Source organism: Octopus sinensis, linkage group LG11 (assembly GCF_006345805.1).
Source record: "Octopus sinensis linkage group LG11, ASM634580v1, whole genome shotgun sequence".
Lineage (NCBI taxonomy): Eukaryota > Metazoa > Mollusca > Cephalopoda > Octopoda > Octopodidae > Octopus > Octopus sinensis.
In genome coordinates this window covers 15,148,399-15,162,000 of record NC_043007.1, presented here as the reverse complement: position 1 = coordinate 15,162,000, position 13,602 = coordinate 15,148,399, and the positions used below count along the sequence as shown (strand labels likewise).

The 13,602-nt window shown below is 35.6% G+C and overlaps 1 protein-coding gene across 1 annotated transcript in view; it reads left to right on the top strand.

The window, feature by feature from the left end:
• The window catches only part of LOC115216969 (calmodulin-A-like), a 63,976-nt gene extending 52,105 nt beyond the window's left edge, over positions 1-11,871 (top strand). Inside the window, exons 4-5 of the mRNA XM_029786444.2 lie at positions 7,927-8,169; positions 11,749-11,871. Coding sequence (XP_029642304.1) covers positions 7,927-8,169; positions 11,749-11,777 — 272 coding nt within the window. The 3' untranslated portion in view covers positions 11,778-11,871. The remainder of the gene's footprint in view (positions 1-7,926; positions 8,170-11,748) is intronic.
• Positions 11,872-13,602: the final 1,731 nt, after the last annotated feature.

The following is a 13,602-nucleotide window of genomic DNA, read 5'->3' as shown; positions in this document are numbered from 1 at the left end:
ACACGAAATGTATAGTAAATATTCAGCCTCTTTCAAAAAGTAGACACCAGGGGATTTCTTTTCTATTGCCAGAAAAGTATTGTTTTGATTAATTTCAGTGGGTTAAAACTCCATCAGAGATCAGTTACTCTTTGTAGTCCACAAAGGGAATAATATCTGATAGTATTTATAGGATACGCACAATTTGTCAGATTTTTATTTTGAGATATTAACAAAGGCCGAAATTGTTGTCCCTTAAAGAGAACCTGTGTTTTAACTACACTGTTTACTATTTCAATGGGAGGCTGACTTCCCCATATATATTAGCACCTGCATTGCAGTGCTTTACATCCTGCGTAGTTTTCATGCTGCGTATTTTTCCTGCTGCGTAGTTTTCATGCTGCGCAATTTTCATGCTGCGTAGTTTTCTTGCTGCGTAGTTTTCATGCTGCGTAGTTTTCATGCTGCGCAGTTTTCATACTGCGCAATTTTCATGCTGCGTAGTTTTCATGCTGGGTAGTTTTCATACTGCGCAGTTTTCATGCTGCGTAGTTTTCATGCTGCGCAGTTTTCATACTGCGCAATTTTCATGCTGCGTAATTTTCATGATGCGTAGTTTTCGTGCTGCGTAGTTTTCGTGCTGCGCAGTTTTCATACTGCGCATTTTTCATGCTGCGTAGTTTTCATGCTGGGTAGTTTTCAGCACTCCCTGCATGTGCCTTTCCCGCTGGCGTTAACGTACAAAGGATCAAGAGGAACATTAATGTTATCAAAGTCTCTGGTCAGAGAAGACCTGCAAAAAGGCCAAGGGCACTGGTCATTCTTGCAGACTCTACAATAAAAGAAATGAGAAAGTACATAGAGGCTCTCTTGCTGGACTTTGATTGTCATGTTGTTGTTGATGGTAGGGGGGGGGGTCATAGTGCTGCTGCTGGTAGTGGTGGTGGTTATCGTAACGTCATTTCTCCCAAGGAGAACCTCCTTCGAGCAGTCTTATGATCAAAGACATTGTTACAAATACCATCCATCTTTTCAGATAGTTTTTCAGAGCTTACATAACCTCTGTCTCTTTCTTTTCAGAGAAGTTAAGTTAATACATGTTTTGAGGGATATTTGGCTTCTATTTCAAGTAGATTGCGTGGTTCACACAGAGGCCAACACAATGACTCATCATTATGCTCTTGGTGGTGCTGGTGGTATTGCTTAACACTATATCCTCTCTGATTTTGCACACCTTTAATCTAACCATAACCATCCATTCTTTCTTCATTTATAGTGTGCTGCACTCCACATAATCCTATCTGACCTACTGTCTTACGCGACAGGTTATAACCTGAAAGAAATTTGGTTGCTATTTCTAGTAAGATGGGGTGATTGTGAAAAAGCACGCTCTCTATCCCATGGCATACTTTTTAATCGCAATTACACTTTTTACTAAATTTTCACCTTTATTATAGCTAAAGCGCTCCTTGTCTCAATAACATATTTTCTGGACGGTACAAAACTTATTCAGAGTTCGCAGTATGTGTCTAGCAGTCGTTATTTTCCTACTAAAATTGTTTTATTATCCTGGCTGTTTCTTATATTAGTATATTCGATATTGATTACTGTCTGATTTATTCTTGATTTGCTATTTTAGTAAAAGGTAGATTCTGCTTGAATATATTAAACGTGTTCGGTTGAAAAGTGGATTTATTGCAGATATATTTTTGTATGAGACTACTGCAGTTTAATGTGCAATCTGTCTTTTATAAGAAAGGAATGTATACGAATTCTAGAAATTTCAGTACTGAACTCATTAACTGAACATATATTTTTTTTCCAACACTGTACACTTCAGGTGTACCTGTATATGTTTTATATATAAATGTACACGCAGGTGTGAGCATGCACACATATATACACCATATATATATATACATATATATATATATAATATATATATATATCTTATATATATATTCTATATATAGTATATATATATATATATATATATATAATCACCCTTTGATTTATATGGATAACACCATACCAAATTCTGGTGCCTTTAACTTAAGTACCCTATTCATCTAAATCTAAATTTTGCTGATCTTATATGTGTGTGTTATGTGTGTGTGCGTGTGCGTGTGTGTGACTGTGCTTTTGTTTCTGTGTATGCTTATGTGTCTGTATGCGCATTTGTATGCATGTTTTTCACATAATGTACGCATGCATACACGTAATTATATATGTGTGTGTACGTGTGTGTGTCTGTGTGTGTATCTGTGTGTCTGTATGTCTATGTCTGTGTCTGTATGTGTCTGTGTGTGTATGTATGGTTATCGTAATTTTCAACACATGAACTCAATTCATGAGAGACTTAGATGTGATCTTTATATGATACATAAGATACAGAACGGTTATCTAAGTTCCGTGTAGTTTCATTACCTACAGTACTCATGTTGTGTCGACGACCCCAGACGATGAAGTAGGCTAGACCAATACGTAGATATAGAGGGAGAAGTCTAGACGTCGAGGGGTTGAGTAGAGGTCATCCGAACGTGCACTATAACTCATGGCAGACCTAACTTTTGTCTGAATCAAGATTATTCAAACTATAATGAAGATTGCAATGCATAACGTCTATATTTGGGTCCGTAGCTTTTATATTCCTGCTAACTTTATATAATCCAGAATAGGCGCAGGAGTGGCTATAGGCACAGGAGTGGCTGTGTGGTAAGTAGCTTGCTAACCAACCACATGGTTCCGGGTTCAGTCCCACTGCGTGGCATCATGGGCAAGTGTCTTCTGCTATAGCCCCGGGTCGACCAATGCCTTGTGAGTGGATGTGGTAGACGGAAACTGAAAGAAGCCTGTCGTATATATATATATATATATAATATATATATATATATATATGTATGTGTGTGTTTGTGTGTCTGTGTTTGTCCCCCTAGCATTGCTTGACAACCGATGCTGGTGTGTTACGTCCCCGTCACCTAGCGGTTCGGCAAAAGAGACCGATAGAATAAGTACTGGGCTTACAAAGAATAAGTCCTGGGGGGTCGATTTGCTCGACTAAAAAAAAAGGCGGTGCTCCAGCATGGCCGCAGTCAAATGACTGAAACAAGTAAAAGAGTAAAAAGAGTAAAGAGTCTATTGACTCACAGAATATCATCAGACATGTAGCAATAAAAGTCAGGACGAGGGTAAGTATATTATCTTCACTCCTGCTCCAGAGCGTCGGCTGCGGGGTCATTCCGAAAAGCTCTACCTGCGACGATTTCATCTCAATCGAAGGAGAGGAGCTTTCTCCGTCCGGGTTGCGGATCCGTGGAACAAGCTGCCAGACGAGATGGTGAAGATGCCGACGACCGCTTTGTTCAAAGCCTCCCTGGACCTCAAGTGGCCTGAACTCTTTACATGAACACCACCCTGTACTTAACTCCATGTCCCCCTACATGGCCTTGCTATTTGCTTTTGAGCCAAATTAACTACCTAACTAACTAACTAACACATCTCCTGATGAAGTAACCTTTGACAGCGGAATCTATTACCGTCCAACAACTGGCAACCTTCCTGAATATACGAAGAAGAGAAATATTATGTTTATAACCTAATAAACAATATTAACACAGAAATAAATATTCTTCAAAATATTTCTATTCCTTAAGCAGAAATCATTTCCCGAACCGCCACACTTTCCACCAACTTTTCATGAAGATCAATATAAAAATGAGCTGGATCGACGGAAAGCAACATGTCAGCAATCTTAAAAGAATCACAATGCAAAGAGTGCTGAAAGCCGATATATAATTTCAATAGTGAAGTGTATTGCAAGTCGTAATTGGCTAGACTAAGTCATTGCATGCTGCAGTAATATCCCTGCAGTCGCTGTCGAAGTTTATTTGGATATCTAGACCTAAAATCTAGGCCACATGCATTATGCGAACAGCGTCAGATAAGTTTCCGGCATTTAGGATTAGATCAGAATAAAATCACTGTTGTCTAGAGAGAAATTCGATTTTGTTTGTCCTTCTGTTCAAACCATTCTATAGAACGTGGATTAATTTCTCTACCTACCGACATATGTCCAACTTCATTTAGGGGAATATAATTGCTGACATTTTTAACACATGAGAAATGACAGTTGATATTGAAACCATTAATTGCAATTAGAATCATATCTTCTCAATAACCTAAGGAGCAATGGCGACTGAAACGCTGATTCGGCGAAGCCATAGTTCGGAATATGAAATCAGTTTGCCTTACATATGAATAAACATATAGCAGATTCGATGCATTTCTAACAAATACATATAGACACAAATACACAATCATGTGTGTGTGTATATGTATTTATGTAATATGTATGTGTGTGTGTGTATGTGTGTGTGTGTGTGTGTGTGTGTACATATAACTGTCATTGTGTTTAGCTACAAACAAACTCAGTGCTGTCTGTTGGTTTGTTGAATAATACAAAAAAATATCGATTCGGTCCGAATAAAGTATTCGCTGACTTTAGTTTCACCTTTTGGGTCTTCCGACTGAATACTTTATCCAGAATAAATAGATTCATTTATACATACATACATACATACATACATACATACATACATACATACATACATACATACATACACACACACACACATACATACATACATACACACACACACATACATACATACATACATACATACATACATACATGCACACACACACACACATACATATATACATACATACAAACATACATACATACATATGAGTGTGAGGATATGCGAACGTATACACACACACACACACACACATATGTACATAAAACCTTTATGTAATGTAAAATATACTGTGTGCGTATATATACATATGCATATATATATATATATATATATATATAAAGAATATATATATATATTCTTCAAGTAATATAAAATACATTTATCATCATAAATGCATACAATACTAGACCCAGTTTTTGAAGCCCTTTGAGACGAAGGCAAAAAAAAGACAAATATTAAAATACGAAGAAGCAATGTTTTGAGAGAGAAGTGAGGAAAATGGCGGGGGGAAATGATATTAAGTAAAATACTTTAAAGGCATTATATGTGTTATAAGACTGAAAGAACTAAAGTAAAATCCCCTAACGAGAAATCTTCACACAGTTTCTATAATATATAATGTGTTTTAGCACCTCAGAATGTTTTCAAAAGAAATAACGGGGTATATTGATTTTCTAGTTATAATAAACTCGTGTACATAAACATACACTCGTACATACATAGGCGTGTATATATACACACGCGTGCAAACATATTTGTATAGCCATGTGTTTGTCTAGCGAGGGGTGTGGGTGGGCACCAAGCAATGCAACTGCAGATAAATTTCAGACTATTCCCAGAAATATTCCGTGTCGTAGCTGAAAACTCCCATAGTAACTGCATGATCTGAGGAAATATTGCAAATTTCCTGAAAAAGTAATGTTATTTTGTATTTGTCTTGCCTGCCTCTTGAATTGTAAATAAAGTTTTGCTGCTGTTCGTGTTCGTTTGAATTTTATGGTTAGCACCTTAAATATTGGTGTGTGTATTATTTATGAGTGGAGGCGCAATGGCCCTGTGGTTTAAGCAGCGGACTTGCGTTCGCAGGATCGTGGTTTCGATTCCCAGACCAGGCATTGTGACTGTTTATTGAGCAAAAACACCTAAAGGCTGGTATGCATGGGCGACTGTTGGTCTTCCATAAATAACCTTGTGTCTCGGAGGGTAACATTCTAGATGCAATCCCATGATCATTCATGACCGAAGGGGGTTAAAGAAGATTATTTATAACCAAAAAACACTCCCAATGTTCCATGCTTAACAATTTCGCTTCACAATCACGTCGTTTGGAATTTAGTGTACCTCGTGTGGTACCTTGGCTATTTGGGACTTTGGAAAAGTATTTCTTATTATTACCTCATGTTGATCTCAGCTCAGTAACATGAAGTTAGATAAGCGAAAATTGTGCAGAAGCCCGCAGGATTGGTTTATAACTGTAACCTGTGTGATAGACTTCTTTTTTCACTTCGTTTAATACTTTAGGTACTTTTCTAGGAATACACTATGACATTGCTGACGTTCGGATCTGTCTCCTATCTCAGGATAAGCTATAAGTTCCTCTTTTACCCCAACTAGTCCCAATACTGGAGATCCTGCAAAAGAAGCCATATACGCTGCCCGACTTTCCCTGACTAAGCTATCAAATTATATTTAAATAATGAGTTGCATCTTCAATTTATTATATAGTGGCGAATTAGTAGAGTCTTAGGGGTCCATATGCGATTTTGCTGTTAAAACTTATCTGCATTTCATGCACATATGTGCAATACACAAAATAATTCAATTTTTTCACATAATTCTTAATACTTAACTATAAAAATACAGTAAGGTTTCATTTAGCAGATGGCTATAGAAGCCCAGTAGTGTAAAATAGGAACCAAAAGGGTCCACAAAATATGGTTGAGAACTACTGCTTTAGAGCGACGGATAGAATACTTCGTGAAGGCGGTGAGCTGGCAGAATCGTTAGCACGCCGGACGAAATGCTTGGCGGTATTTTGTTTGCCGTTACGTTCTGGGTTCAAATTCCGCCGAGATCGACTTTGCCTTTCATCCTTTCAGGGTCGATTAAATAAGTACCAGTTACGCACTGGGGTCGATATAATCCACTTAATCCGTTTGTCTGTCCTTATTTTCCTCTCTATATTTTGCCCCTTATGGGTAGTAAACAAATAAGTATTTCGTCTGCAGCTGCGTTCTGTGTTCAAACTCCTCCGAGGTTGACTTTGCCTTTTATCTTTTCGGGGTCGATTAAATAAATACCAGTTACGCACTGGGTTCGCTGTTATCGCCTTATCCACTTCCTGCTAATTTCAGGCCTTGTACTTATAGTAGGAAGGATAGAATACCTCGTGGTTATTGTACCAAATTTCTGCACTCTGAGATAATATAAAGCTGAGATCCACATTACCTTCCGTCATGTTGCGGTCGTTAAAAACAAAAGTAGTAACAATCCAGGGCGGTGCATTGACCGAAGTGTAATAATGTCAAAACCTTATTTTACCATATACCTGGTACTCCACTGGAGCTACGGTATAGAGAAAAATAAGCCATCCACCAGTAAACAAGTGTTACGGGATCAAAGGGTTCATGTAAGCTATAACCAATGAGTTTCTCCAACATGGTCAAACGAATTCATTTTAAATAAACTGAAAACTGGATAAATTATTTTCCCTGCACTTTAAGCATTACTCTTCATCTTCGTGTCCATATTTCTGAATGCTCTATATATTAGATAAAAGTACAAATTTGGTTTAACTGGACTTAGTTGAATATGCTGAATAATATTTCGCAAATTTACGTTATTGCTGTAACATAATACTATGATTTAAACAATATTTATGTCTTCTACGCTGAAATATATTTATACTTGTATCATTTATTTCGTTCATTAAACTTTCATTTATTAAGATGTGTCCGCAGAATTCTAGAACGTCAGACTTTATTAAAGAGTCTCATATTTATACTAAAATACCAATCGCATCCGCCGTGAAATTCGCTAGAATATCGTTATGCCTACAAGAGACATTACAGAAATCAAATCTATAATTTTGTATGACTGAATGTAAAATTATATCAACCAGTAAATCTAAATAATCTTATATAAAATATCAGTTCCGGGGAATAATTTTATATTTAATAGAAAGGTCTGATATAAAATTCTAGAGAAAAGCTAAACCGATTTGCATGAGATGAACTATAATCTTCAGAATATAACTCTTGAACTAAATCGGGTTTTGGAAACACGATATATCTACTAAAATACTTCCCCAGACGAAAAGTAACTAGAGCCTAGACTGAAGTTTTCAATAAATAAATCAATCGATAAAAATGGACGAAAACTTTAGATCTTGCTTGTTTATTTGCAGGTAATGGTACTATTGATTTCCAGGAATTTGTGCAAATGATGGCCAAGAAAATGAAAGACACAGACAGTGAGGAGGAAATCCGGGAAGCCTTTAAAGTTTTCGACAAAGACGGCAGCGGTTACATCGATTCGGCTGAGCTGCGCCAAGTAATGACTTCACTTGGAGAGAAATTAACAGACGAGGAAGTCGATGAGATGATACAAGAAGCAGACGTCGATGGTGACGGACAGGTTAATTATGAAGGTAATCATCAGATTTTTATCATTTGTTATCGATCAAGTATGAGGAACGAATACTACGTTCAACAGAATCATAGCACTAACAAGGAGAAGTATTCTTGAGACAGATTTTTATCAAAGCTTTAAGGTTGCTTAAGAAAACCAACAACATAAAGCAAAGAGTTCAATGGGCGATTAAGTCGCTGTAGAAAATTAGAGACTGTTCACCGACAATCATTACAAATTGTTGACTCAGCGTAAATATATATATATACGCACATACATAATACATACATACGTGTGTGTAAGGTCTGCGGACCAAATCTAGCTTGTTGTGTTTTCCTTTAAGACATCAAAGGAAATCCAGAATGGTTTCCTGTGGTTACCACAAAATATTTCAGCTGAGAAGTGTATTTGAAAGTATTCTAGCTGTATGTTAATGGTTAACATTCTTCTTGTTTATTCATATATACATGTATACATACATGTATACAACAAAAATACACCTGTATATGCACATATTGACATACATATATATATATATAAAGAATTATGTTTGTGGGGGGCAAGGGTGGCCCTTTGAATATATATATATATATACACATACATATATATATATGTATATATATATATATATATACATATATATATATATTATAATATATATAGATAGATAGATAGATAGATAGATGATAGATAGATAGATAGATAGATAGATGTAGATAGATAGATAGATAGATAGACAGATAGATAGGTAGAGAGATAGAGAGAGAGATAGATAGATAGATAGATAGATAGATAGATAGATAGATAGATAGATAGATAGATAGATAGATAGATAGATAGATAGATAGATAGATATAGATATACTAGATATATACACATATGTAAATATGTATATACGTATAGTCGTGTATGCGTGTGTGTGTCAGTGAGTGTATGTGTGTATGTGTGCGTGCACGTGCATCCACGTGTGTGTATTCTGCTGGAAAGTGTCGATTATTATTTTAAGGAATGCGAAATACGTATAATAACAATCGTTGTTGCTACTCTCAATGTGAAATAGCCCCGACACATTCGTAGAAAGATGAAAATTAGAAGCAAGATGACAATGATTACTTTACATACGCCATAGCTTCGTAATGAAATACTTAAATGGGATTATTGGAAACTCATGCATCTTTAAACTGATGAGCAACGCTGATAGGTTTATTAGTTTACAAACGGGACTACGAAACCAGCTGAGGGCATCAGCTGCAGCGTGCTTTACTTATATTGTATGCTATTTAACAAAGTTATCTAATATTTCGGTTGTCTTAGCCTTCACAACCTTCGCTTGGTAACGTGATAATTACATGGTAACAACAGGCTAAAACCAAAGATGATATGATTATGTGTTTGTGTTGTGTGTGTGTGTGTGTGTGTGTGTGTGTGTGTGTGTGTGTGTGTGTGTGTGTTTGACAAGACAGCTGGTCCTTTGAATACAAGTACTACTCATTCTTGCCAGCTGAGTGGACTGGAGCAACGCGATATAAAGCGTCTTGCTCAAAAGAGACAACGCGTCGCCGAGAATTGAACTTACGGCCGTGAGCGGAATGCCATAACCACTAAGCCAGGCGCTTTCACACACATTTACGTATATATCTGTCTGTGTGTTTGCGTATGTGAAAGTGCATGGCTCAGTGGTTAGAGCGTCGAGCTTACGATCCTGAGGTTGTAAGTTCGGATCCCGGACCGGGTCGCGTGTTGTGTTCTTGAGTAAGGCACTTTATTTCACGTTGTTCCAGTTCACTCAGCTGTAGAAATGAGTTGCGACGTCACAGGTGCCAAGATGTATCGACCCTTACCTTTCCCCTGGATAACATTAGTAGCGTGGAGAGGGGCGGCCGGTATCCATGAGCGACTGCTAGTCTTCCATAAACAACCTTGCCCGGACTTGTGCCTGGGAGGGTAACTTTCTAGGTGCAATCCCATTGTCAGTCATGACCAAAGGTGGGTATCAGCATATTCATACATTTTTGTTGTTTTTTTGTAATGAAGCCACACACCAAATAAGGATATTTTGAAAGCATTTATTACGCACCTTTCAGGCCTGCGTAATATATGATAGAAAATGCACGGGCCTACGTATATTATGAAATGTATTAACTGAAGAAGATCCTTGCGTAACGAGATGCATTTCCTACCATATATTACGCAGATCCAAAACGCACACATTAAATGCTTTCAAAATATCACTATTTGGTTTAACTTATTGCAATCGTCACAATTATTTTCTTCAAATTATACGACTTCGGTTATGATTTTATCTACGTGGATACTCTCACAAAGGCTTAGAATGGTTTGTTGTATTTCGCTCAAGCCGAAATTTTAGTATTACTTCTGTGCAAAACACGAAATTAATATATATATATATATATGTATGTATATATATATATATATCTATATATATCTATATATATATATATATATATATATATATATATATACAATATGTTACATTACTCGGTAGTCAACATAAAAATCTGAGTTTCAGATGCCGAAGTGGAAATCCACAACACCATCTCTTCGGTTATCTGGCTAGAAATACCCAGAACCGAAGAGATGGTGTTGTGGATTTCCACTTCGGCATCTGAAACTCAGATTTTTATCTTGACTACCGAGTAATGTAACATATTGTATAGATAAATTTCCTCTATTTACATAATATTGCGGTCTCTTTCTTTCTTTTGTTATCTTACTGTTTTATCAATATATATATATATATATATATATTATATATATATATATATATATATATATATATATGGCCTGCTCGCTTAGCCAGCGGGTGGCGTCATTTGAAGTCTAAAACAATGCGAAGTGCATTGTGACCAGCGATGTGTAGCAACATCTGATAGCCTGTCGGTAACGGTATCATATATATATATACTTATATGCCCACACGACACACACATATATATGTATATGTATGTATATATATAGTTATACATATATATGCTATATATATATATATTATATATATATATATATATATATATATTATATATATATATATATATAAACGGCAGTTTGTCTGTGCGTTTTCTGTGTGTCTGTTTTCTCGTACCCTCACCCTGACCACGGCTTTCAACCGATTCTGATGAAACTTGACACACACATAGCCCAATGTCATAATTCAAAACTAACGCAGCGAAAATTTTGAAAAGTTCCCCCAGTTCTGAAAAAAATCGATAAATTCGACATGGGGTCGAGATCAGAACCCCAAACCACAGACCGTCTAGGGGACGCAACTCCACCTTTTTTAACTCTCAAAAAAAATTTACCATCATTTTTTTCCCATTTTTTTTCTATTTTTTGGCTATAACTCTCTAAAAATGCTTTATAGTTATTTCCCTTACAAACCTGAGCAACGCCGGGCGATACTGCTAGTATATATATATATATATATATATATATATATATGTATATACACATACACGCAAACGTATATTCGTATATATTTTCGTCACGTCTTTTGTTAAATGTTTCCTATATTAACTCGTGTTACTAATTAAATAATCAATCAACATATTAATTGGCCTAATTATATCTGAATCCGCAGAATTCGTCAAGATGATGACAGCACATTAAATTTGGAAGTATTAGTGTCCAGACATTACCAACAGAAGAAAAAAATATACAAAAAGAATACTGAACTCCATTTTAAATAGACAAGTACGAAAAGTGAAAAAAATGAAGAAAAAAAAAGCAAATCAACTCACTTGGCAAAAAAATGTACCAACTCCGAAATGACATGAAGTTCTTTAAGGACAAAATTTAAAGGACGTTATCAACAACTTCGTATCAAAATAGAAGAATTCATACTGTTCTTTTGAATTTCACATTTCTTACTTCTTTTTTTTTTTTGTCTTTTTTTCCATGCACAAAATAATTAATGAGAAGGAAAATAAATTACGCAATCTTTAATTTCAATAACAAGTATAAAAATAATGATAATTCTAATTTGAAGTGTTACCGAATAAGATATTACTATTGTTGTTAATTTGTCTAAATGTTTATTTATCTGAGTTCATTAAAAAGAAACAGGTGTTTTTTTCTTTTTATTTCTACGTCGTCTGTTTTCGACGTGTTTTATTAACTCTAATAAAAAGAAAAAAATTGAAAGTTTTTGGTTTAATTGTTGAATATAACACGCACCTTGGAATTAAAATTGATGCTTTAAAGATACTTAACGGTATACATATATATATATTATATATATATATATCTATATATATGAATTCTTCATTTGTTAGATATCTTTAAAAAAAGAAATGGAACAGCAGAAATAAAATAACAATACAATAATAATATAATAATAATAATAATAATAATAATAATAATAATAATGATAATAATAAACAATCGGTTTTTTGTAGTAATTTTATGTGCTACAAGGACAACGGGTGTATGATATTACGTTTGATAACACTAACAATGATAATGATGATAAACTAGATAAATATTATATGATATAAAATAAACAAGAAATATATAAATTGCACAACTGGGTTTGATAGGTTCAGTACTCAACACATTTCATTCATCAAAATTAATTTTTGTAACTTTCTTACATGACTCTTGGAAAAAGAAATAATAAAAATAATTGAAAAAAATATTTGGCTTTTTTTTCTGTTAATCATATTCGTTTATCCTTCAATTTGAAATGACTGAATCGTTGCTTCCCGGTATGTCTTCTGGTTCGTTATGTCCTCAGTTTAAATTTCACGGAGGTCAACTTTGCCTTTCATCCTTTCGAGTACGATAAAGTAAAGTGCCAACCAAGAACTAGGATCGATGTAATCGACTACCTTCTCCACTTAAAATTGCTGCCCTAGTGCTAAAATGTGAAGCAATTCTTTCATTATAGTGTTGTTGTTGTTGCTGCTGCTGTTGTTGTTGTTTTTATTGTTAATGTTGTTGCTGTTACCGTTGAGCATAGCGGTCTTCATTCAGTAGAAGAAGTCCGAAACGTGGTCCTTTGCTATTCGTAAGACCCGCAGAAGAGAAAGCAGGTCAACCCCCGACACCGAGAGCACGGATGGATGCGCATCCAGGCTCAGCGGTTGCGTAGAAAGTCGGGGACAAGAAACGGGAAGAAAGAGTGAGAGAAAGTTGGAGCGAAAGAGTACAACAGGGGTCGCCACCACCCGCTGTCGGAGCCTCGTGGAGCTTTAGGTGTTTTCGCTCAATAAACACACACAACGGGACGTAACACCCGCGATATTCGAAGGATACTCAGTGTGTGCGTGTCTATATATATATATATATATATATATATATATATATAACGGGAAAGTTTACGAAAATAAACAAAAGACGAAGGCAGGTGGAATACAAACAAACAAATGTATTAGTATAGCGCTCAGGAATAGAAATAGAAAAAGTCTATTACGTTTCGAGCCTACGCTCTTCG